General features: G+C 52.3%; 1 protein-coding gene across 1 annotated transcript in view; it reads right to left on the bottom strand.

The window, feature by feature from the left end:
- Positions 1-407: 407 nt before the first annotated feature.
- Positions 408-24977, bottom strand: part of PAPPA2 (pappalysin 2) — a 94059-nt gene continuing 69489 nt past the window's right edge. Inside the window, 6 exon segments of the mRNA XM_069863077.1 lie at positions 408-535; positions 2126-2224; positions 16275-16346; positions 19047-19156; positions 20262-20394; positions 21085-21253. Coding sequence (XP_069719178.1) covers positions 461-535; positions 2126-2224; positions 16275-16346; positions 19047-19156; positions 20262-20394; positions 21085-21253 — 658 coding nt within the window. The 3' untranslated portion in view covers positions 408-460.

The following is a 24977-nucleotide window of genomic DNA, read 5'->3' as shown; positions in this document are numbered from 1 at the left end:
TATATATATAATTAAGTTTAAATATTTGCAGAGAGATCACGACTACCTCGACCTTGCTAAAAGAAGCCTGTACAGCAGAGGGGGGTGAATAGTGACAAAATCCAGAGCGCACACATCCAGATGCCACGCCGGACCAGGACAAGTGTCTGTGGCAGCACCTGAGGAGCTCAGCCCAGCGCATGGCCAAGGTGGTGCTGGACCTCGGGGTGAGCCCCTCAGGCAGGCACTGGGCCCCCAAGCCCCGGGTGGATTCGGGAAGGAGCTCGCGGGGAAGGGCGCATCGACAGGGAAGGGACCACCATGTGCCTGCCCTCCCGCCAGCTGCTCGGTAGCCTCGAGCCGTCCCCTCCAGGCAGAGCCACCGTCCCCTGCCCAGCTCTCACACCCCCTCGCGCCCACCGATGCTGCCCCTCCTCTCCCCTGGCGCTCTCCTGACCGAGAGAGGCTCTTGGCGGTGCCACTACTGGTTCTCCTCGGCGTCCGGGTCGCGGCACGTGCATTCGTCCTGGTCACAGTCGGCAGCAAAGGGGATCACCTGGGGGGACAAAGGGAGATGGAAGCTTGTGCTTTGAGCTCCCTGGCCCACCAGCACCCCAATGCCTCTGCAAGCTGCCTCCACCTGGCACAGACAGAGAAGCTTGGGGCTGTAATGCTGATTTGTTTGCGTTGTGGAGACTGCCCAGCTCCATGCTGAGCAATGAAGCTGGGGAGAGGGCTGGAGAACAGGCTTTATGAGGAACGGCTGAGAGAGCTGGGGGTGTTTAGCCTGGAGAAGAGGAGGCTGAGGGGAGACCTCATTGCTCTCTACAACTCCCTGAAAGGAGGTTGTGGAGAGGAGGGAGCTGGGCTCTTCTCCCAAGTGACAGGGGACAGGATGAGAGGGAATGGCCTCAAGCTCCACCAGGGGAGGTTCAGGCTGGACATTAGGAAAAAATTCTTCACAGAAATGGTCATTGGGCACTGGCAGAGGCTGCCCAGGGAGGTGGTTGAGTCACCTTCCCTGGAGGGGTTTAAGGACGAGGTGCTGAGGGGCATGGTTTAGTGTTTGATAGGAATGGTTGGACTTGGTGATCCGGTGGGTCTTTTCCAACCTGGTGATTCTATGATTCTATGCTCGCTGAGAAATGAGCTCTGATACCGGGTGCCCCTGGCTGAGCTTTGTTCTCGGCAGTTTAGTTTTTGTTAACTTGCATTTCACATTTTGCAACCCAGGGACAGCCTAAGTCTTGTGCCGTGGGAGAGCTGGAACTTGTAGGGGATGTGAGCTGGGGCTGGGCTTCCTTAAAGCCGTGGGACTGAATCACCCCATCTTCCACTGTGAAACCATCCTTTATTTTGGCCAGAGACTGAGATGTCTCAGACCTCCTGAGAGCCATGCCTTGATATCGCTGTGAAGGTTTCACTCATCGCTTGGGTGTAAAGCCTTTTCTCTCCTATCTCAAATGGATCTTCCCAGGATTTTATTTCACTTTTTCTCTCTGTGCTTATGCGTGATGAAAGGAAAAATGATTCAAGCTCCACAACAAAGATGAGAAGATCCAAATTCACGTATTTTTGCAGTAAGGAATTATCTCGTGCCCTATGGTTTGTTGCTGTTGGATATTCTTGGGAAGGACAGGCTGGGAGGGCAGATTGTGATGGGAGACAAAGAAGGGTCTGTGCAACCCCCATGCCTACTTGCTCCCTCTAAGCTATTCCTCCCTCCTTCCCTCTCCAGGAGAACTGAGAGGGAAAGACCACGCACAGCAGATGCCAATGGACTATACCAAAAAAATCACCTGAGGCTGCTCAATTATACGACGAGGTGACTTCTAACTCGCCACTACATCCCACGAAAGTCACTTCTTTGGGACATGTTTCCCAAAACGAGAGGAAATCCCGTGAACTCGGCAGGAGCTGGCCTGAGGTTTCAGTCCTGCTGGCCCAGGTCCAAACCCCGCTGTAATCAGTGGGATGACGTCTATCAGCTTCAGCTGGCTTTGATTTAGAAACATGAGTTTGTTCTCAGTTCGTGGGAGAATTGCATTGCAGGCTCAGTTCCCTAGCCAGCAAAGTCAAAGAGCATGGCTAGCAGTCACCACCTCGGTCTAAATCCCAGCCAGTGCTGCTGAGGAGGTTCACTTACCTTCCTGGAGGACAGTGTGGAGGAGCAGCAGTCACCCCCGTCATACTGGCAGTACGCGCGGTTGTTGATGGTGTCACACCAGCCGTCTGCTTGGAAAGGCTAAGCAGAGAGAAGAGTCATTGCTTAAAGGGCTGTGGAAGGTTCTTTCCAAAAGCAGAGGTCCTGGGTCCTCAGCAAGGCCCCTGCGCACCTCTGATGAGGGCCAAGGGCCACTTCCACCGTACGCAACCTCTGTCTTCAAAGCCACAGGTCACCAGGAGACTGGTATCCCAGCTGGTGTGTGCGGAGCAGTGGGAGCTTGGAAGGCAGTAGTTGTAGGTCAAGGATCAAGGAATTGTGTCAGGAAGTGAGAAAGCAAATGCATATGGCTAGAAAGGGCCTTGATCTGAATGCTACAAGTCCCCATCCCACTCAGTGCTTCTCCACAAAGTCCAGTGCCACTCAACTAGGAGTGAGTTCATCACCCTGTCTGCTCATCCACCTTCACGCACCACTCTCCCACGTCTCCACTATAATCCAGCTCTCTGCACGTTCACAGCCTGGGCAGGGCTCAGTAACAAGCTGACCTAACTCTTCTCTCCAACACCCTTCCTCCCAAAGAGCTTGGCTCTGAAATTGAGCTTGGTGACCTGGCTTGGACATCTAGGTACAAAGAGGCTGTTATGGGGATCTATTGATCTATAGGCACAATCTCAGGAAAGCAGCTACTTTCTCTCCCTTGTACTATAAGGAAGATTCAGCAAGGTCAGGACTCTCTCAGAAGTGCTTGCACTCAAGCCAAGCGTTGGCAAGAGCTGGTTGCAAGGACTATGTCTTCCCTGGAATGCTCTTGGTCTAGCTCGACACTGGAAGCTCTAGCCCTGGCCACACCACCTGGCTCCACCATGCCTTGTCAGGCTGGGCTACAAAGCTACTTATCTGGTGGCGATCTGGGACAAACAGAAGGGTTCTTCGTTAAGCTCAAGCTCCCTGCAGGCAAAATTACTGATAACCAGAAAGGTTGGCCATGTGGCCACCTTCCTCTTCATTTCTCTTCTCCGTAACTCAAATCTCACCCTCTATGGTTGAGCGGTGGTGGGTTTTGCATTGCCAAAGCTACGGTGGCTCCTCTTTGCGTGGCACAGCTCAGCACCCTTTGCTGCACCATCGGGTCTACCTGGGGATTTGTAGAGCCCAACTTGCCTTGGCGCAGCTCAGATAAATTCTCCATCATCAACAAGCCACCTTTGCTTTCAGCTCTAACACCGAAAGAGAAAGCTATTGCAGCAGAAGAGCTTTCAGTCCAGAAACGTTAATGGCACAAGCAGCCATTCAGAAATCCATCTTATTGTTGTTTAGTTATGTGAGTCATCTGATCAGAGAGGAGAAACGAGCAACTGGGGCTGAGAAGCAGCCAACTGGGACTGAGAAACAACACTGTGCAACCAAACAATGTGCATGTGAAGCAGCTGCAATGAGGTGTCAGGAATGGTCTGCAGCCAAGGTTTATTTATCACAGAAACACATCAGCACTGCCAAGCAACAACCAAATGTGCTAACAGAACGGAGAGGCCATTCATTAACTGAGTGATTAGTAATGAAATGCTTCTCCTGCTCCAGGCTCTGTGATGGTAGCTACTGGCCCAGCAACTGTGGCCAACCTCCAGGAGGACCCCTGTCATCAGGAAGGGGTCCCGGTAGAAACCTACACCCCCCATGCACACTTTTGCTTCTGGAAGCTCCAAATGGGCTGGTGGCCCTAAATGACAACTGGGCTTTGGAAAATACCCAGACCCAGCCTTTGATGGACACTCACCCGTAGCACCTCTAAACTGAATAAAAGCCAGCTGAGAAATGTCACCACATCACAATAGCCCTGCACCCACCGTGCTGAAGCCAACGCTAGCGGTAAAGCCAATAACCCACATGAAGAAGATATGCCAAATCAGGGAACTGATGTGGCTTTTTGTCATCGTGACTCACAAGGGACAGAAACGGGCTCAATGCAAACCAATGTCACTTTAGGAAGTAGCAGCAGGGATTATGGCAAACCACCAAATCTGTGCTATCGGTACCACAGTCCCCAAGACACATGCAGGCAGCTAGAGAGAGATTGCATTTTCCCAGAAGATCTCAGAGGAGAAGAACAAGGAGTGCACCTTCCTACAGCTGGGAAATAACGGCACGGCTGGGTTAGGTGGCTCACCCAAAACCACAAAGGGCTTTGGCCCCTGTCATTGCTGTCACAAATTATGTCTAGAGGAGACCAGGGTGGAATTTCACCAAGGCAATAGGGTTAACCCTCCTCTTCCATTGAAAAGTGGGGCCTTACATGATGACCATGACAGAAAGTGTCCGAGCCACGAAGCATTGGAGAGCACTGGGAGGGATGCTGGGTCTGGCTGGTGCAGGGACGCAGGCAGGGGACCGGCCAGGGCAGCTGGCAGGGAAGAGCTCCTCTGGGTGTGATTTGCTTTTGCAGCCTTCCATGTGGTGGAGTTTTTCCTTGAGCTTTGCTCCATGTGTAATGACTCACTGGTAAAAAAACACCCGCCGTTTCGGTAGTTTCCATACAATTATGGGGTGGGGGGGAGGTTGTGCCCATCCCCGCTGCACAGGTCTGAAGCAGTTTCCAGATCTTGCGTGCAAGGTGGGGGAGGACAGAGATGGGGACAGGACGGGGAAGGAGAGGCTCTCAGTTTCTCTCTACACCTATTAGGACTAATTGCCCCCTTCTCTCAACCCGCCGGAGCCCGTACCCCACCCTAAACAAATACAAGCTCCTATGGCAACACCTGTTGGGCAAACTTAACAACTCCTGCTCCAAATTACATTGGAAAAACATATGAGGGGAAAATAAAAAATGACTAATTGGACTCAAGGCTCAAGAGAGCCAGGCGCAGGGTTTGGGGACCGCTGTCCCTGCTCCTCGCCTGGCGCCTGGAGAACATACAGAGTCCCGTTGCATTGCCTGCTCAAGGATTTCCAGCTGGTTTCAACTTTGCAAGTAGAAAGAACAAAGTATGGTGCTGGTGGGTCACCTTTGAGGGCACAGGCCCCCTCGTACTTGCATCGGCCTCATTCTTGTCTTGCAAGAGTCACAACAAGGGAGGGCACTGGCAATGCGATGTTCTGATAGCAGGTGATGGGAGAGAGGAAAACCCGTGCAGACTCTGTCCAGCTTGTGCTTGAGCCACATGGTTCTACAGAAAGCAAGAGGTTTGCCCATGTTGGTGAGTTGCAGATACATCCAATGATATCTTAGGAAAAACACGATATTTAGGAAGAAATGTTTTCCTGTGAGGGTGGGGAGGCCCTGGAACAGGTTGCCCAGAGCAGTGGTGGCTGCCCCATCCCTGGAGGTGTTCAAGGTCAGGTTGGATGAGACTTTGAGCAACTGGATCCAGTGAGAGGTGTCCCTGCCCATGGCAGGAGTGGAACTGGATGGATTTGAGGTCTCTTGCAGCCCAAAGTATTCCGTGATATTTTAAGATGCTGGCAAATTAAAAAAAAAAAACACACCAAAGGCCATCCCTGCCATGTGAGGGCAATGGATGCGATACAGGGAGATGGCCAGCTGGGCTTTGTTTGCCAGAATATGCACCCACCAGCATGAGGGGGAAAGGGGCTGGTTCAAGTGGCTTAGATAAAACGGAAAAAAAAAGATAAATAAGATAATTGCTGCAACCGCTCCACGCCGCATTAAGTGATAGGGAGCTGCTTGGCTAGGCAGCGAGCCACCAAGGCAGCTAGCGAGCTGGGCTGTGTCAGCAAATTTCCCCGCTCGCGCCATCCATTTTCCTTGTTTATTCAGACAGGAGCTTCAGCAGGGCATGTGTTAGCATGTGGAGGTGCAGCATCTGGCACCGCTGGGCCAGGGCCCTGCGCTGCCAGCATAAAAATAGTAACTGCGAATCAAGTGCTTGGCAATTTAAATAGGCTAAAAAAACCACACGCTTTCAAAGCCGGGAATAGGCATGAAGGAAAAGAGAAAAAAAAAAAAAGTTTTTTTTTTTAAAAAAAAAATATTGCAGGCAAAGAAATGTGAGAAAAGACTGGTTAGATGCATCCCAGGCAGAAGCTTCTCAGAGGGCTTGGTGGTGCTGTTTCTCTCCAGGCTGCCAGGAGATGCTGTGCATGGTGCTTTTCCACCATCCCTGCAGAGTTAGAATCATAGAATCATAGACTCATAGAATAGTTTGTGTTGGAAAGGACCTGAAAGATCACCCAGTTCCACTCCCTGCCATGGGCAGGGACACCTCCCATTGGATCAGGTTGCTCCAACCTGGCCTTGAACACCTCCAGGGATGGGGCAGCTCTGACTTCCCTGGGCAGCCTGGGCCAGAGCCTCACCGCTCCCATCGTGAAGAAGTTCCCAGAGCTGAGCTGGCTCCATCCCTGGAGCTGGCGTCCTCGCGGTTGGGGAGCCCCCGTGCCGTTGGGGAGGCAGGTGGCATCCGGACACTTCCCTTCAAATCTACTGTATTTGTAGGTTGAGTCACCGCAAAAGGGTGTGACAGAGTGGGTGAAAGACGGTCCACAAAGAATAAATCACAGATGCCATCAGTGTCACATATTTGGCCGCTGGGTCATGGGCGCTTGATGAACATTTTTTGCTGGGAATGCAGGTTTTGCTCTGGTCGAGCAGACCTGAAGGCCTGGTACCTTGGCTTTTGGCACCAACCCATTCCAGATGCTTTGGAGGAAGATGGAAAAATGAAAAAAAAAAAAGAATTCAGCCTGCACCTGGCCAATTGTGTAGCCAACGAGGTGAAAGGCTCTCCTGCTGCTGGGATGGAAAGTGCTTGCAATTTCTATCTGTCCATGGCCAAAGAGATTCCACATCCCAGTTTCAGGGGATCAGGACGTAGCTCAATGAGCAAAATGTTTCTCCTCAGTCTTCAGGAGGCCGCACAGGTTCTGGGCTTTGTTGTTGACCCCATCCAAGGGTGGGGGGGTGTAGTTTGCTTTTGCACTGTTTCAGTCAGCAGGGATTTCACTGTCCTTTCATCCTTCTCTTGGACCCTTTGCGTGCCGAGCTGACCGTGTGCAGCCCTGCAGCTGAGGATTTGCCGGTGTCTTCACCTTCCACCATTCCAGCAGGGGAAGACAGGCAGAGGGCAGCCCTGGAAAAGCTGCCGTGCTATCAGCCCCATGCCTCGTGCATCAGCTTCACCGCTGCTAACTCTGCTCTTGCAATGGGTGAGTCCATAGTGATGGAAAGATCAGCTGGAGGAAACCAGAGGGAGATGGTGTGGCAGGGAGGCAGGGACAGGGCTGCTGATGAACCTCAGCACCAGGAATGAGAAAGCAGCAGTAGCCAGAGCCGGGTTCTCACCTAGCCTAGCTGGAAACCCCTACCCATTTGGCGGAGGGACGTCACCTCGAAGTGGAACTCACAGAATCACGGGACACGTACCCTGAGCTGCCCCAAGGCTGCAGACGGCGGCTGCAGCTTCAGGGGTCTGATATGTGCAAGAGAAGCCAAGTCCCAGAGGAAAACACAAAGAGCCTGCAGCAGCCTTTGGTCAGGGGTAGGCAGAGGGCAGCTTCTCTCTGCTGGATGCCTTTCCTTCCTTCCTTCCCACCTCAGCCACCAGCCAAGATGTTTCAGAAAGCCCTGGGAGGTCCCTAGGAGGACTGGAAGAATACCCAAAGCCTTGTTAAAAGTCTGGTTCGCTGAAAGCTTCTGTGCATCTACCACCCCACCTTGGTTCCCTGGAAACTTGCTCTCTCATCCCTGTCCACATCACTCCATCATTGCTCCAAACCACTACTTCCTACAGAAAATTGTCGAGGAGAGACTGCTGTCAGTCCCTTCAGCTGCAGACGTGGCAGGAGCTGGTTAAAGCGATGCTGTAGCACGGTGTCCCCAGGACACGTCCCTTCCCTTGCTGTAGCACTCACGCTGGTGAGGCAGAGAGCCCGGCCATTCTTGGCTCCTCCTGCTTGCCCAGGGAAGTTGACTGGGAATGCAGACTGTGGGAGGAAACGACAATGTTCATTGTTTGGATTAAATATTTTTCTTGGCCCTCTCTCTGTTGCAGTGTGTCTTTTTTTTTTTTTTTTAATTTTCTCCCCCCTCAACACCCCAAGCACATTCACTTTCCCTCTCTCCTTCCTGAGGCTCTCCAGCACGCAAGGAGGAAACCAGCTCTCAAAAACACAGAGAGGGACAGAGAGGGAACGGGGCTGGCTTCTGCCCAAGAAGCTTTTTAGGATGCGTCGCTGCCCTGACCCGTTCTGAGCAACAAGCAAGAGCTACCTGGCCCATCGGGGCAGAGTGAGCACCACTCAGAGGATGCGAGCTCTAGAACTTGGGCAAGGGGCACCTGGGACCAAGTGACCTGAAGGAAAGAGAAACAAATTCCTACAAATCCAGCACTTCATCCACTATGTTAACATCTCCTAGTTGGTGTCCCCTGAGCTACTTTTGAACCATGGTGGATGTCCCCTGGAGCCACATGCCTGCAGGATGGATTTCTAGGAGACATCGTGGACCTGCCCCATCACCTCAGACACAGCTAGAAAGGAAAAGGGAGAAATGCTGGTTGTTCACAAGCTTGCTGGTGTCCCTGAGCACTCACTCGTCAGCTCGGCGCGCAGGCTGCTTTCATCACATCTCTGGTCTTCAGGAACATCTGCTCCAGCTCCAACACCCTTCTCCTCAGGCCTCATTAAGAAAACAGAGGCTTGCTGCTTGAGAAAGTACTCCACATACTCTAAGGAATGTTTCAAAGAAGGGGCGACAGGCTGGAAGGCGGCATCGTGCCGTCTGGTTTCGGCCTATGTGCCACCACTTGTAGTGCCGTGCCCAAGGCAAGCAGTCATGGTATGCGGCTCTAGGTGTTCTTCAGGACAAAGGAGGTCCCTTGGACACACTTCTCTGCAAACATCTGGGCCCTGTTTGAGTCAGTCTGGATTGAGTTTGGACAGGATCTGTGTCTGAAGGAGGGCGGAGAGTGCAGAGGTTAGAGTGCGGCTTGGTCTGCAGCCTGAATGCTGCTGTAGATGGTCACACCGGGAGAGCAGGTCCTCGCTTTCACAGTGTCTGAAAGTGCTTCTGTGTCCCAAGCCAGCGTTTGATTTGGACACGCTTCTACTGCAGAATTATGTGGTACTTCGGGCTCCTGAATGGGGTGTGTTTCTTCTCCCCTGTCCTGCTGAGTGCCTCGTTCCGCAGGGACCCCACGGCTCAGTGGACAGTCATCTGGCAAGAGCTTTCCACAGTCCACAGGGACAAGAGTGAAGAAAGAGATGGAAAGCCGGTGCGGATAAATATCACATCAGGTCTTTGCTTCCATAAAAAAATTCTGTCCGGGATCTATTTATGTCAAGATCCTTAGCCTCATCTTTTTGTACCTCGATCTCAGTGCTTACAGGGGAAGAAAAACAGAAGCAGGAAATAACAAGTGAAGGGGAGCACAGGAATACACCGTGCGTTCATCGTGCTCCTGGCAAGCACGGTGGCTCCTGGAGATGGTTCCCCAGTGCCCACCTTTCCCAGGGCTGGTGCTGCATACGCAGAAGCCAGGACTTCCCATGCCACGAGCACCAGCCTGCGATCCTGCCCTGAGCAGCTCGCCTGCTGCCATGGATCAGATCTCCTGCCAAGCCATTTGCGCAAAATATGTTGCAGGATAGAACGGGTTATGGAAAACAAGCCCTGAAAACCACAAGGGCCTCCTGACCCACTTGTATCTGGTTTCTGCCAAGTTCTTGTTACAGATCTTAAACAGAAAGAAAAACAATGTACGAGGGATGAAGGGGAATGAATATTCGTGTTGGAAGAGCAGTTGGCAGCGCTACACGCGGGGATGTTTGTTTATTATCAGAAGCAACTCATTGATTTTTATTTCAGCGGGTGCTTTCAGTGGCTTTGCACTCCCTCTGTCTGTGTCACTGGCTGCACGGCTGTGGCTGCTGGGAGAGGGGAAAGTGGGACACGGACAGGGGTGGAAGGATGGCAGCTGAGCGGGAGAGAACAGAGAAGTAGCCGTAGGCTGGGGCATCCCAAGTGCTGCACAGCCATGGGATGGGGGAGCTGGGGCTGCTTCCACCTCTTTGAGTCTCCACCACTGCTGATGTGGTGCCTGGATGCTGTGGCCAAATGTCTTTTGGGGCTCTGTGAGTGTGCCTGCAGGCAGGAGAACCGTGCCTGTCCTTGCACTAGGGAGGTGTGTTGATCAATCATTTTGCTTCTCCTCTGTTTGCTTTGTCTTTTAAGACTATGAGGTTTCTACAATCACACTCCATGTCTGCAGGGGACACATCTTCTCGTAGTTTAGGAAAAGTACGCCTCGACTGAAATTTTTGGGCAAGAAATATATTTCTTTGGGCTCATCCCCTGAAAGGCTGTGTCCCACGCTCTGCAGCCTGTGGTACTCATGCCAAGAGCATGTAGAGTATGTAGAGAGGACCCTCTCTTGCCTTCCACCTCCCCAACATAAAGAGCTTTGCTGGGCCAGGTCTGATCCAGAAACAACCACTGCCTGCAGTCCATGCACCTCGAACACCTCCACATGCTCTGTTAGGCTTGGTGGGAGGTATAGCCCTGCCTGGTCTTTGTGGTATCTCTTTGTGTATCTGGTGTCCACTGATTTAATCCCTCTTTCAATTCAAAGCTGCTACTCAACCCTACAGCCTCACACGGCAGCCGGTTTCAGAGTTCTTTGCTCACTGAAAGCACTTTCCTTCACCTGTTTGAAACAACCCCCTTGACCAGTCTCAGTGAGTGTTCCCCGGTTCTGAGTTCCTTATCCAGCACCTCTGTGACCTCTTCTGCTTTCCAAACTGAACAGTTCCAGCTGGTTTAGGGTCTCCTTGAAGGGTAGCTGTGCCATCCCCTTCGACATTTTGATTGCTTTTACCAATTCCATTGTGTCCTCTCTCGAGTTGTGGAGGCCAACATGTCACGTACTATCCAAAATTGGAATGTGGCAGAACCTAGGGCAACTCATTGAGTGCTTTTTGGTCACCTGGATCACACAGGCTTTTGTGAGGGTCCTGAAGGAATAGCAGTCACCAGGTCTGCCTCTTGCCTGCTTCCAAGAACAAGTGGGGTCCTCCCCACATTTTCAAAGGCAGATGGCAGATAGAGGTGCCATGAAATGCTCCCACAGGCACAGAGGAGACAATGATGATGTGAGCATCACAAGAGGGCGAGTTTAAATTCAAATACCTAGTTACTCTACAAAGTCTCCTTGAAGAAACTGGGGTGCCTGAAGTCCTCATCTCCTTAAGCCCCAAGAGAGCAGAAGAGGTTCTCTTTCCCAGAGCAGAGCATCTCACCAGCATCATGTTTCTGCCTGGTTTCCTGCACTGAGCTTTGCCGTGGTACAAAATCAGAGCTCCCCAGGCCTGGGAGGAGGAACAATCAAGGGGTCTCAGCCCCACAGACAGTGAGGATCAGAGGCAGGTGCCTGCAGCGGGGCCACAGTTGTAGAGTTTTGCCCAGGGAACGAGTCACACCCCGTTTCCCATCACTTTAAAGCCCAGTAGGACCCTGATTTTAGACGAGATTTCTCGCTGCCCCTATTGCATTTGCTTTCAAAGGGGTTAATTCTGGCTGACAAATGCTGGACGCAAGCCACTGTTGTGCTGAGTGAGGAGTTTGTGCGCGCTGGTGGGAAGAGCCAAGGATCCATCAGGGTCCTTGACTACCTGTTGGATGGAAACACTCGAGAACAACTTGCAACCACAAATGCACTTCAATCCCCGTTTCATAATTTCCACAGTAATAGATCAGAAAAACCACAAAACAGGGAACAGATCAGTGCTTTACGATCATGAAAATATAACCAGCAGTGCACACAAGGGCAGCGAGACCTTATCCTCAGGTGAGGAAGACCCAAGAAATTCCAAGTCATGACAGCTTTCTGGGATGGCCCAGAAGATTTCCCTCAGCCAGGGAGTGAGGCAGAGACCTCCTGCCAAAGTCCCTGTGTCCCCTGGCGTGTACACAGGGCAGCTCAGTGCAAAGCACGGCAATGCCAGCCTCAATCTGAGAAGACACCAAGTCACATCAGGAAGGAATTGCTATCCTATGCTGCAAACCACAGCGTGTAGTAGGTCATGTCCAGCTCCTACCGTACCAGCGTGAAGTTCTGCCTGCTGGTGGTCTGTCCAAAGCAAGCTGCCTTGAAATCCCTTTGCTACCTACACAAAATGATAAAACAGAGCTGGAGGTGCGGTCAGTGTGTTGCAGAACGTATCTTCTCACACTGTGAAAAGAGAGGAGTCCCTGGTGTGGGAGGCAGAGGGGTGCAGGGCTGGTAAAGTGTGCGGACTAGGAGATGCTCTAGAGCAGCCAACGTTGGCCATGGATTGTTTTGGACCATGGGAGTAACAGTCCAAGGGAGCAGTTTGGATCACTGTACACAGTGGCTCCTCCTCCAAAGCCAACAGCCGCGCTTACTCTTGAGCATGGGAGGAGCGTGGCTGTGGGACAGTCACCTCAGGATGGCTTGGGACAACTACCCCAGATGCTGCAAACCCCTCCTTCCCAGCAGCAGAGAACAACACCAGGAACACAACTACCTCCTCTCAAACCATGGAGGGGAGGAGGGAATTCTCTCCTCCTTCACTCCCGTCTCCATCCAGCCCCAAGCCCCCTCCTGTTCCCCCCCACCCAATGCTGCCATCTGTTTTTCTACTGATGATGGGGGATAAGATGTTCCGCTGGCCCTCAAGAGGTGAAGCGCACTCAGTGCTAACTTGTATTCCTGATGGGCTCCTGGAAGGGTTTGCATCCCTCCCTCCCTTGCCAAACTACGTGCCTCCCTGCTCTGGGGATGGGGAACTTGGCAAGGTGCAGCGAGAGACCGGGAGGCAGATGGACGACCAGATTAATGGAAAGAGAAGGGAGGTGGGGAGAGGAGCGAGCGGGATAAGCAGGCAGGCTGATCCGCCGTCAGTGTACAGTGAAGACGAGTGAGAATCCCTCTAATGCCTTTGCGTGGTGACCTGAACTTTCCAATGCGAGGCGGGGCTCTGGCTGGGGCAGGGGAGGTAGAAGCTTGGCGACTGTGGCCGTGCCCCAGCCTGAAGAGACTCCGCTGGGGAGAGACGGGGCGAGCAGCCAGGCGCCTGGGTTTCTCTGACATAGGGCTGTTCCCCTCACATCCAGATGAGCAAACTTCTTCATCCAACGTGCACTTGGCAGTCAGGGGAGACACAACGGCATCCCCAAGAGGCGACCCAGACCTGAAGTGACCCGGACTGTCCACTGGAACAGCATTTCACTGTGAAGAGCAGAGGCCGAGCTCCTGGAGGAGGTGCCTCCCATGAAGGATTGCTATAAAATAAGGAGGAACCTGGGACTAAGATGTCCCAGGGACAGGTCAAGCTGAACCACATTGGACCTAGCAGGGACTATGTTCTTCAGGGCAGAACATTCCTCATGCAGGGAAATGAAAGGGAGAACAAGAAAAGGAGACGTAGTGGTGGTGAGTCACACAGCAAGGACAGGTTACATGTTATGTTCCATCTCTACTCGATATTTTCAGTTTGATGTTCCCAAGAGACTGGGTCTGAAGCAAAAGGGCCTCCAAGAACTGCAGTGCTTCTTGTCACAAGGACGAAGGCAGGAGAAGAAGGGGTGTGAGGGTGGAAGCGAGCACAGATGAGGTGGAAGCAACATTCAGGGCATTTTCTGTGGTCAAACAAGGTGACTGGTAACATCTCCCTTCTTCCCAGTGCTGACCAGCAGCTCCCAGAGCAAGACTTTGAATGAGATACTTTTGGTAAGAGTTATTCTTTATGGCAAGACAATGACTGCTATAAAACACACGCTAAAAAAGTGTTATCCAGGAAGGCTTGGCTTACCGGTCCAACCGTAACAACCTGCAGCATCGTAGAAGAAAACCCAATGAAAAAAATAATCAGACACGTATGTGAGAAGCAAGGAGGAGGAGAACAGGGAGGAAGTGGGTGTGCGGTGCGTCAAAAAGGAGAACATCAGGGTGAAAGAAAAACTGAGGACAAATCTTCATTAGTATTACAGTGAGTGATTGTGACCTTAAAAACAGGCCTGTGCTGACGAAATTGCTACCGAGGAAGAAGGCATTGTTCCACAGAGGAGCATCAGGATATCTGACGAATAGTTAGATGACCCGAAGGGCTAGAGAGAGAGAAACAGGATGACATTCGCTTGTAGAAAACTAAAGCGCAGGCACTTGCACTTATGGTAAAATGTCTGCTGTTACCTTGGAGCTCATCAGTTGGAAACAAAGGAGGTAGAGAAAGATCTGGGTGTACTTGCTGACCTCAAGATATCTCTGAGCTGCCAGACTGACGCAACTGCAGAAATAACAGATACAGTCCTGGGTCCTATCAAAAGAGACATTTCCAGTACAATGAAGCTTTGTGCAGGGCTTTGGTGCGACCTCAGCTGGAAGAGTATGTGCTACTTGCTCATTCCTGATGAAAGATTAATTGAAAGCAGAAAAGGTATTAAAAACTCTACAAGATCAATGAAGAGCATGGGCTTTCCATCTTCTGGTAGGATACTGCAAAATTTTGGCTTGCTTAACCGCCTGCATGCTAAGACTGCTGCCTAGGATTGCTTTCTAAGAGTAAAAGGGAGTGACAAGCACCCAGGAACAGAAAGAGGTCCTGTTGGCCATGAGCATACTTGTGTGACCGACTTGTGAGAAGCCAGTAGCTGTTACTGTGAGACGCTGGGATTTCAGACAGTTGGTCCTTATCTCTTTCTCTCTCACGCACACACAAACAAGCTGTCACTTTTCATCATCCCCTATGGGATCTTTTGTTGAAGATACAGACACAAGGTGAGGGGAGGGAGCCAGAGAGGAGGGAAAGGCTGGGGTGGTTCTGGTGCACCTAAGCCTAAGGGATCATCCTCACATCTGTGTTGGCTTTCTCTTCCCTGAGCTGTAGAGGAAGGGAAGAAGGAGCACTTCATCCCCCATCTGTTTCTTTTTGAAAGGACTAACTCCCAGAGACCCTTACAAAGAGCAGTTCTCCGTTGCTAGCAGAAGGACTGCAGAGAGGATCACCACAACCATCTGGACTGCTTTTCCACATAAGCTCATCCTACTTCAAATACGCTACCCCAGAGCTGAGCTAAAAGGTGCGGTTTAGAAAGACCTGGATCTCCCAATAGGCCAGAGGATCCACCGATAAGCTCTGCTACTCAGCCACCAAACCCCTCTCTAGCGCGCAGCACCTCATTCCTCTATGCTTACAGCCCATGCCACCTTGCAGCAGAGACACGCAACACAGCCACCAAGCCTGGGAAATAACTGCTGCATCTTCTGCTGACCATAACATTTCCTTCCTGGGGACGTGCCCCCTTCAGCATCGCCTTTTCTCCCACACTTCAGCTGACAAAGAGCTGAACTAGGCAGAATCAGTGAGCAAAAACAATCGTTTGAATTGAAATGAGCACATAAAACATCAGAAAAACCCAAAGTTATTTTTGGGGTGCAAACTTCATTTACATTTTCCTTTTTGGTAAAAATCCCAATTTTTCAGCATGTAACATTCCAAAATACACCATCACCACCCCCATCCCCCTTTTTCCTTTTATCCTCAATCATAGTCACAACTAGTGCTTGACAATGACTGCCTATTCTTAATTTCCTTTGTGAACTGACTCCAGGCTGCCTATGATTTTCTCCTGCCTGGTCATTATTCAAAGCAAAATGAGTGGCTAACCAATTTCTGCAAGGAATTCTTTGTCTGCAGATTCTTCAGGAGCGGTTTGTTTTGCATGTACAAGGCTGGAAATCCTAGTTGTTTTGGTTGGACACATGAGTCACGCAGGGCTTTTCTGGATCTGCGCTACTCTAGAACTGTGGTTCTGGTTAAGGAAATATTCAAGCCTGGAGTCAGCACAGGCTTTTTGGGGATACCCCTTGCCAGTGAAATCCTTTTGCTAGAACATTCTTCCTGGGCTGGCCAAGAAGAAGCAGGCGAGGAAGGAAACGGGTGATTCTGCAGCTCTTGTTCCCCAGCATCGCCCCGGCTGTAGGGGACCGTGCCCAAGGACACTTGCTTTGTTCTCCGTGCCTAGCCAGCAAGCCCTAGCCCAGTTTGGAGCAGCACGAAGACAAAGCCATCTAGCTTTGTACTGGAGCAAGCCTTCACTACCAGAAGGTGTCCTGCAAGGAGCAGGCAGCTCATGGTTGGTGTAGAGAGGGCTTACCTCGCACGACTGGATGCAGTGAATGACGGAGGGGTCTGGATACCACCGCAGCCTGCCCGTGCACACAATATGCTGAGGAGGGAAGGAGAAAAGAGCTGTTAGACCTTGTGGCAGAGGGAGGACACAGCCAACAACACTCTCTAGAGGTAAAGTGCAGAACAGTGGTGGCAAACCCGGGACCCTCCCTGCACCTCTGCCCAGCAGGAAACCCATCGAAGCCCATCAAACCCAAGAGCGCGGCACCTGGCTCACCCACAAACCAGGGTACACTGTTCAAGGCTAGACAGACATTTGTGTGAGTAAGTGTAGGCATATGTAGATACACAGCTGAGAGAGGACAAAGGGAGATGGCAGGGACCATCAGAGAAGCGAGCTTGGCTGGAGGTGCCACCTCGTGGGGACTGACTTGGCCACAAGCTGCTACTGGGCAGAAGACACCCAGGGCCACAACAGGCTGGAATCTGCCATCACCTCTTTATGTGGCGCTGGATTCACCAGCTTCTTGCATATATGGCATGGGGGCCTCAGCCAATCATCACTCAGTGCCTGCATGAATGAGCTCATTGACCCTTGCTCAGGCTCCGGGTCCTGGGAGGACTCACCTCCCTGGAACTGGCCTGAGGCAGATACACCAGACTCACGTTCGCTGATGGGGCTGAGGTTATCACTGGTATTTATGAGGCACAAACTTCACTGTTGCAGCCAACTGGACACAAGAGCGAGATGTGAAGGGCTCGGTTTCATCGTGCTGGAACACGTAGTCCCGCTCATTCAGCAGGGGTTTGTGGGGAGCACTCATGATTATACGTGGCGAAGAAAAGCCCCACCGCACATGCAATTTCCTCCTTGTAGAGCTCAGGCAGACTTTGAAATCTGAGGCCCCATAAAACAGCAGCTGGCCTGTGAAAGTGTCCTAAGATGCCCTTCACCGTGCAGGAGTTGCACAGAAGGGTGAGTATGGTTTCTCTGAGCCTCCCATGTGAAACGTGGAGCGGCAGGCGGCCTGGCTCCAGCACCCCTGGGTGGCACAGCACCTGGGGATGGGGCAGCTCTGCCCACGCAGACCTGCTACAGGCCCTTCTACTGCATAGTCAGTTGAGATTATGATGGAGCTGGGGCAGGATGAGGTCCTGGACATCCTCAGTCCAGGGAAGGCAGACCCTGAGGGAGCTGCTCTCAGATGGGGCAGAGGCTGGGGATGCTGGCTGAGCTAGCGGATTCCTGCTCAGCCTGGAGGATGTTTGCATCCTAACCCTACTGGGGTGTTTTATATGCGATTGTTGTGCAACTCGAATGGCATTTTAGCAGACTCCTATTAGCATACTCGTACTCCAGGCTGGGGAATAAGAGTAGAGGGACAAACCTGCTTGGCTGTGGGATGCAACAAATCAGAGCTGAAACCAAAACAGGACCGTGCCCTCCTCAGGTGGCCTCTGTGGCTCCCTGTGTGGCTCACCCCATCCTCTCCATCACCCTGGAAGCATGGCAGCTCCCAGGAATGGCAAGCTGCTGGATACTCGGAAGAGCAAAGCAGGGAGCAGATGCAGGAGTCGGGGCAGAGAGGAAAACAAGACAGTCCAGGGAGAGAGCTCCTGGCAAAGAGGAGTGCCGCATCTTAAAATAACGCCTCCCCTCCCTCCTCCTCCTCCTCCTCCTCTCTGCAAAATGCCTCCCTTGCACGAGAGCCCACAGTGGCAGCAAAAGGGAAGCCAAACGCCACTAGCTCAACAGGCCAAGCCATGCGATCCCTCAAAGGCAAGGATTCCTTCCAAGGCTCGTGCTTAACCATCCCACACGCCCCGGGCATCCTCAGCCCCCGGCAGCGATCCGTCATGGGTCTGATTCAAGGCGACACACAGTAGTATCCACAGGCACGATGCTGGGCCTCCTGCGGCTTCCCAGGAGGAGGGGAAAGCGCTTGGATGGGAGCACTGGCTCCTGGGAAGATTGTTTGCTTTTCTTTGTTCCACCTCCTTCCTTATGCATCTCATTTTTATTTTAAGAAATATTACCCCGGCAGAGTTGCTTTTTGGGAAAGATGTGCCGTGAGGATCCAAACTATTTGAGCTATTTGAGCTGGTTTGCCTACAAAATGAGTAAGAGATGGGGAAGGAAAGGCTCTCCAGTTCCAGCAGCAGAGGCAACCGGCTGGCCAGAGGGTCCTGGCAGCCAGAGACACCTTTCAGCTGATGGTGCCCTGCCTCCTCCCTGGCAGCAAGATGCCTGTCTGGGATTGCATCTCTGCTGCCAGGTAATTGGGGACCAAGTTTCATGCGGTGCCGGGTACGGCTTTTGCTCTCTCAGCACGCTGGCTGACAATAACAGCAGCTTAGCAGGTTTAGGCATGCAGCACGTCCTGAAAAATCAGTGGGATCCCTGCATTTAATTTCATTCATTGTGGTATCCTGCAAGTCCTTGAAAGCTGGCTTGGAAGCTGATAACTTAGGCTGAACTCAGGTACATGAGAACAGGAGGCTAGGCAGTAGTGTCTGCAGGGAAGGAAAGAGGAGGAAGAAGTGGAGGGAAAGAGGAGGACCTGGGCACTGGAGCTTGGTTGTGGGGAGCAGCAGGCAGAGCACGCAGCCTGGGGAGCTCCTTGGAGATGGCTGGCCAGCCCCAAGCTCACTTACGCTACTTGCCTTTCCAAGTCTTACCCTTGTTCACCCAAGGCAAAGACATTTTGGTTAGAAAATACCAGACAGGGAGGAGGTGGGGGCTCCACTCTACGCTGTCAGTGAACTCCCTGCTGGAGGAATCCACCTCCCTGCTTACCTGGACTCTGGTGGGCTGCAGACGGTGATCCATGGTCTCGGCAGTTACGTTTTCAGGCAGTATGACGGGGTCACTGGGAGGTATGACACAGGAAGGTGTGCACACAGCTCCTGCGGGAGGAGAGAGAGCCTGGAGGACTTCATCAGGAAGCAGACAGCAATGTTTTACAGGAGGGCACCAGACCCAAATGTGTGGGCTTCTCAATGAGAATAGAGGCGGACACAGCGGAGAACCTTTTCCTGCCAACCTGAGATGACAATTCCTTCCCCAAATCCTGAATTATGCAAAAGTCTGCAAGAGTTGTGGCCAATTCCCTTCTCCCAGGGGAAAACTGAATACACTTAGAGAGACAGATTCAAGCCTCAATGGGACATGAGATCTAGCGTGAAAATAAGTCTGGCCTGGATGCTATGGGATGTTTCTTGTTAGAAACAAGTTTCTTTCATAGTTTTTCTACCATGCTGAATTACTACTGCTTTCCTATGACCTAGGAAAAAAAAAAGCTGCAAAAAACAACTTGGAAAACAAGGTGGATCCCAGTCCCAACTCCAGCCCCAGTGCCAATGCACTCGCCTCAGCCTGTTTTGATCAGACCCGTGTGTTTTGATCATGACTGCTGTGCTTGTGTCAGGGTGATGTGGGCTTTGCTCAAGTGTCTCGTCCAGCAGGACGCCAGACGAGATGCAGTGACTGGGACTAAGCATTGCAGCTCTTCCTGAAAGCATAAAGCATCCAAGTCCTGGAGAGCAAAACGGATGATGCGGTCCCTCATCTGGTGAAAGTGCCCAGTTACGTGTGATTGTCACTGCAGGTTTTATCTATGACCAGCCACACAAACCCCACAGTCAGCAGCAGCAGTAACGAGCAGAGACCTTGGAGTGGCGCAGGGGGGTGGAGGGCTAGAGATTAGGAAAATGACCGCAAAAGACTGGGTTTGCCCTAGAGATGAGTCCCTGCTCCTGCTGAAAAGGGAGGTGCTTACACTGGAGCCACCTTTAGCTTTGGGTCTTGCTTATGAGCACAACCAGGGCATGGACAAGGCTAAAGCCAGCCCTGGCTCTGTGTTCAGAAAGAGGATGGAAGAGAAACTAGGACGTTTTCCACAGATTTAGTGGAGATTGGTACAAGAAGAAGAGTCACCGTAACCTTCGGGTCTCTATGAGAGCTGAGCCAAGATAAGATTTGGTTTTCTATTTAGCTTTCATCTGCCCTCACCTATGCCATGCCCCTGCTCACACTTGTACTCCACGAAGTTCAGCTCCGGAGGTGGTGGGCAGGTGCCCCGTAAGCTCTCACACAGTTTGAAGTCCTCTGTCCATAAACCCTCCTTGGTGCAAACGATGGGAACCTGCAAAGCAGAGGGAGAGCAGCCAGCATTACTACCAGTAGTGGCAGAGCTCGACTTGCCCAGCTCCCGTGGGAGCAAAATGCAAGGTCTCCCCTCCTGCCAGTGAAGTCTAGAGGGAAGTTCTCCAGGGCAGCTGGGTTGCAGCCATCTGGCCCAGCTCTCGTGCGCTTTGCAATACTGACCAGAAAGCAAATTGTTTTCCATCTGCTCCTAGATCCCACTAGAGGGGATTGACCACACTTCCTTTAATAAGACCCTTTCAGCAGGTTGGACGTGAAACCTGGGTGGAAGAGCCTGGCAGGCAGCAGCCTCCATCCCCAGATAAGCCCTCTGATTAGCAAGCCTGCTGCACCAAGGTGAATCCATTTGCGGCAGCTCCTCAAACCCACTGGAAACACCCTAATTTTGCCTTCCCACCCTTTTCACTCAAGACAAGCGAGCTCATTTGGGACCACTGCCTTTTGGAAGGGTCACCAGGGAGCAGGATAGCATCCTCAGGCAGGTATCCAGTAAGAAAAGCTTTGGGCTATCAGAGCAACTGCTCTTCGGATCTACGAGGGCACTTGGCCCTGAGGATGGCCAAGCTGCCGCGAGGCGCCCCTGCAGAGCAGGGCACAGGGAGCCCTGCTGCTTTCAGGTGCTCTGAAGCACAACACGCAACACTCTCTGCCTCCCCCCTGAGTCACTCACCTGCTGGCCCTGTGGCTCGCAATTGAGGACACACTGGCTGTCCAGTTGGAAGCCCTGGGTGCAGTTGTACATGCCCTCAAAGACGGGAGGGGGTGGCTCACACATCACGGGGACACAGCGTCCCTCTTCCCATTGCCCGCTTTCCAAGCACTGAACCTTCAGGAATTTCCTGGAGAAACACAAGACACCAGACTGGGCTGCAGCACCCCAAACAAAGCACATACCAAGCATCCCACAGAGGCAGGAGCAGCCTAAAGGCACAAGGAGAGATTATACAATCATTAGGAAAGAACAGATCCCTGACTTCTGGAGGGAAAATGGGAATCTTAAAGAGCTGGGAGTATTTTAAAGGATAAAAATGCTTCAAAAAGCTCTCAAATTTCCCATCTGGGAGTTCCCAGCAGGAACGTGATGAGGATGGCCACCAGCTCCTGTCCCAGGTCTGGTGATGGGGTCCCCTCGCCACTCTAGGCTGTGTGACCCTCCAGGAGAGCACAACCAAGCTTGTTTCTCAGAGCTTTCCTGTGCCAGACCACCTCTCATCATGAAGGGACATCATCATCTCCTGAAGGCACAGCCCATACTCAACCAAGATTATTCCCTCCCCTATGGCTATGGAGATTGGACTGATTTAAGATCACCGGCCACATTTTCCTAGCCCTCCCCACTCCGCTGCTCCCTGCCTCTCGTGGTGCCTCTAACCCACTCCTCTCTGCCCCACAGCCCCTGTGGGTCCTGGGTTGCTTTGTCCCACTGCCAGTAGCTCTGTACTTTGCTGGATGGAGCGAGCCTCCACCAGTAAATCCTGCTGGCCTGCACCCAGCTACTCCTGAGGCTCCTCTTTGTACTCCAGCCAGATCTGTCAATCCTCCTCTCGTCAAGGAGCTGTCGTACGGCGGCAGACCAATACCATCCTGAGCTCCTAAAACAGCCCAGGCACAAACTACTTGCCAAAAATCAATGAAAAAGAAAGGAAGAAAAATTCCAGGAGCGGAGCCCACCTGCTTTTCAGCCTCCTGTCCTTGGCAGTGCCTGAGACACCACATCTCTTACACAGAGGCATCAGGCTGGCTAGGAACTGCTCTGCCAGCAGAAGACACATCGCTGCGACCCCAGACTTCAGCGCGTGGGTTTTGAAAGTGCTGATTGCTCCACCCTTAATGGGATTTGCCCCCCACCCGCCATCCCTCTTTCCAGGCCAGCCTGCTGCAGCTGCTTGCCCCTGCTCTCTCCCAGCACCGGTGCCAGCGGGCAGGGCTCCAAGCATCCCATTGTGGAGCTGAAATCATGCCACAGGTACGTACAGCGGGGTTTGTCTGGGTTAGAGAAACCCCTGGGGGAGACACTGAATTGTCCCTTGTTCCGAGCAGCAGCAGGCATTGTGCGGGGCCATCTGGCTGCTCCCCAACACGCAATGCAGGGTCACACAGCTTGGAGCTGTGAGGAGACCCCACCTGCACCCCACCACCAGACCTGGGGCGTCACATTCCTGCTGGGAACTCCCGGATAGGAAATTCGAGAGCTTTTTGAAATTCTTATCTTTTTAAGTACTTCCAGCTCTTGGAGATTCCCCTTTCCCCTCCAGAAATCAGGAATCTGTTTTTCCTAAAGATTCTTTAAGTGGGTTCCTGCTGTGGTGAATTCAGGCTCCAGCAGGTAACTCGGAGGTAGGCTAAGGAAAGGATGGGGTGTCCCTCAGCACAGAACTCTGCATAGATCTTCCCATAAGACCACGCCACAAGTGCAGGCAGACATGGTGTCACCAACTGAGGAGTGAGAGGTGCTGCAAAGGCACCCTGAGAACAGCAGCCCTGAACTCATGGAAAAGATCTGTGACCATGTATTATTTTGGGGAGGAAGAACAACTCTATATGCCATTGTGGGCATCTATGGTTTCAACCCACACCTAATTTAACTTTCTTCGTTATTTAAACTTCCTGTGGGGATGGTGGTCACTGCCTTTCAAAGATGTCCTTTATCAGACCTTGCCCCTTCCACGTGTGTTTGAACGCTTTGCTTTTCTCACCTTTAAAGGTGAGTGACAGCGCACACTGGGAGGTGCTGATCTGCGTCCAGGTCCTCCCCAAAGCAGCATTTTTCCTTTCTTGAACTTTCTGGCACGCAGGGTGTGATCCAGCTGTATGACTTGCAAGGGGTAAATCACCAGGGGTTGAGCTGATGGCATTACAGTAATAGGAGCAAACGGATGATGCAAAGCCTCACCACAACAGCGACGCCTCGGGCACTGAGATAACTCCTTTACAAACCAGGAACACCCCAGCCACACACTACTACTCACTCCTCCACTGGCTGGGTCTAGGACAACTCTCCACAGCCATCTCTCCATGGGGAGCCCCTAGCCATAACTCTTCCCTGTGTAGAGCTGTCCCCATGGAGAGTTGGCCACGTGGAGTTATCCTGCGGAGAGCTGTCCCTTTCTGCCGCTGGGGTGCAACTGATGCAGCCACTGCACCTCCTGGTGTCCCTCCAAATGGTGGCAGAGGCCCTTGGCCAAGGAGCCACAGGAAGATCTGGGGAGATGGGCCAAGTGTGGTGAGGACGTGCATCAGGAGCTGCAGTTTGCACAGATGCGCGTTGTGGTTCAGAGCCCCATCATCCTCACTTCATCAACTCCTCCTCTTGATGTGGTTCTAGAGCGACTCCAGTGGGGGCTGGCACCAGGCATGGCCTCTCCCACCTCTCCCTCGACCTGCACCCCCCAAGACCTGAGAGGACAAGCAGCCTTTCTCTGGAGGCTCATCCCATCACCAGCAGCCAGGCTGGGGAGGTTCAAACAGAGCTAGTCTGGGCTGACCCCAGGGCAGAAGGTGGCGTGTGGGCCACTGCTGCAGGTATGAAATGAGCAGTTTATATTAAGGCACGAAGAGGGCAGGGAGAGTCTTTAAAAACATATGTATACACATACATAAAGAACACAACCTCATTGCAGCTTGAAATTTCCACACACCCCCGGCTATTTCTGATCTGGGTTAGCAGCATTTCTTGAGGATTAACAAGGAAGCCAGGAAAATCAGAGTCAGAGCTTCCCCCCCAAACTGGGCAAGCAGATGCCTAATGGATAGAGGAGGCAGGGGAGATGTCTGAGGCCAGTGAGGGCTGCATCTGACGTGGAGGCACGAGTGCTCTCCCAGCTCCGGGAGCTGAGCACACAGGAGCCTGTCTGGGAGCCAATCACGTACTGGGGTGGCCAACTTGGTGGAACTGGGTCTACTGTACAGGGACGGTGATAAATGAGCCTAAAGCCTCTTCTCCCATGGCAGATAGACAACTTCAAAAAGAATAGGAGGGAAGCAGGGAGATTTGCCAGTAAAGTAAAAGCAAGCAATATCAGCTCAGGAGGATCTCCGCTGCTGTGCTCCAAGCAGCCTGGGCAACCTGGGCTGTAAATCTTCATCAGAGACCTTAGTGGTGGAAGTGACACAGGAATCCAGCTGACAGCCTGTGTTTTCTTCACCTGGCTGCTTGGCTCCCTCAGCAATGTGAGTGTTTGTCTTTTATCTAGGAGAGGCCAGATGTGGCCAGAAGCAGCGAGCACCCCACACCTTTGCAGCCACCACAAGTGTACAGTGGCCGGGTGCCCTGCTAAACTCCGGTGCTCCCAGGTCAGGCTGTCCTGTCTGCCCGTTGCAATCTTCCTGATAGGTTTCCAGTCTCAGGTCTGCTGCCTCCTTCCAGTCTATTTTCTCCTCCATGTTCTCCTGCCTCCTCGCTCTCTTTCATGGTCTCCACAGTCTTTGAACAGCGAGAGGAAGCAGAAAGACTGACATTTCCACAGCAGCTCATTAGGGTGCTGGGCTGTCTCATGGCTCCCTTGGTTTCTAATGGAAATGTAGGCTGAGGCTTTTAAAGCTGCCTAAAAAAGACCTGGATGC

This window comes from Phaenicophaeus curvirostris, chromosome 8 (genome assembly GCF_032191515.1).
Source record: "Phaenicophaeus curvirostris isolate KB17595 chromosome 8, BPBGC_Pcur_1.0, whole genome shotgun sequence".
NCBI classification, from domain to species: domain Eukaryota; kingdom Metazoa; phylum Chordata; class Aves; order Cuculiformes; family Cuculidae; genus Phaenicophaeus; species Phaenicophaeus curvirostris.
This window is presented reverse-complemented; position numbering and strand designations above follow the sequence as displayed.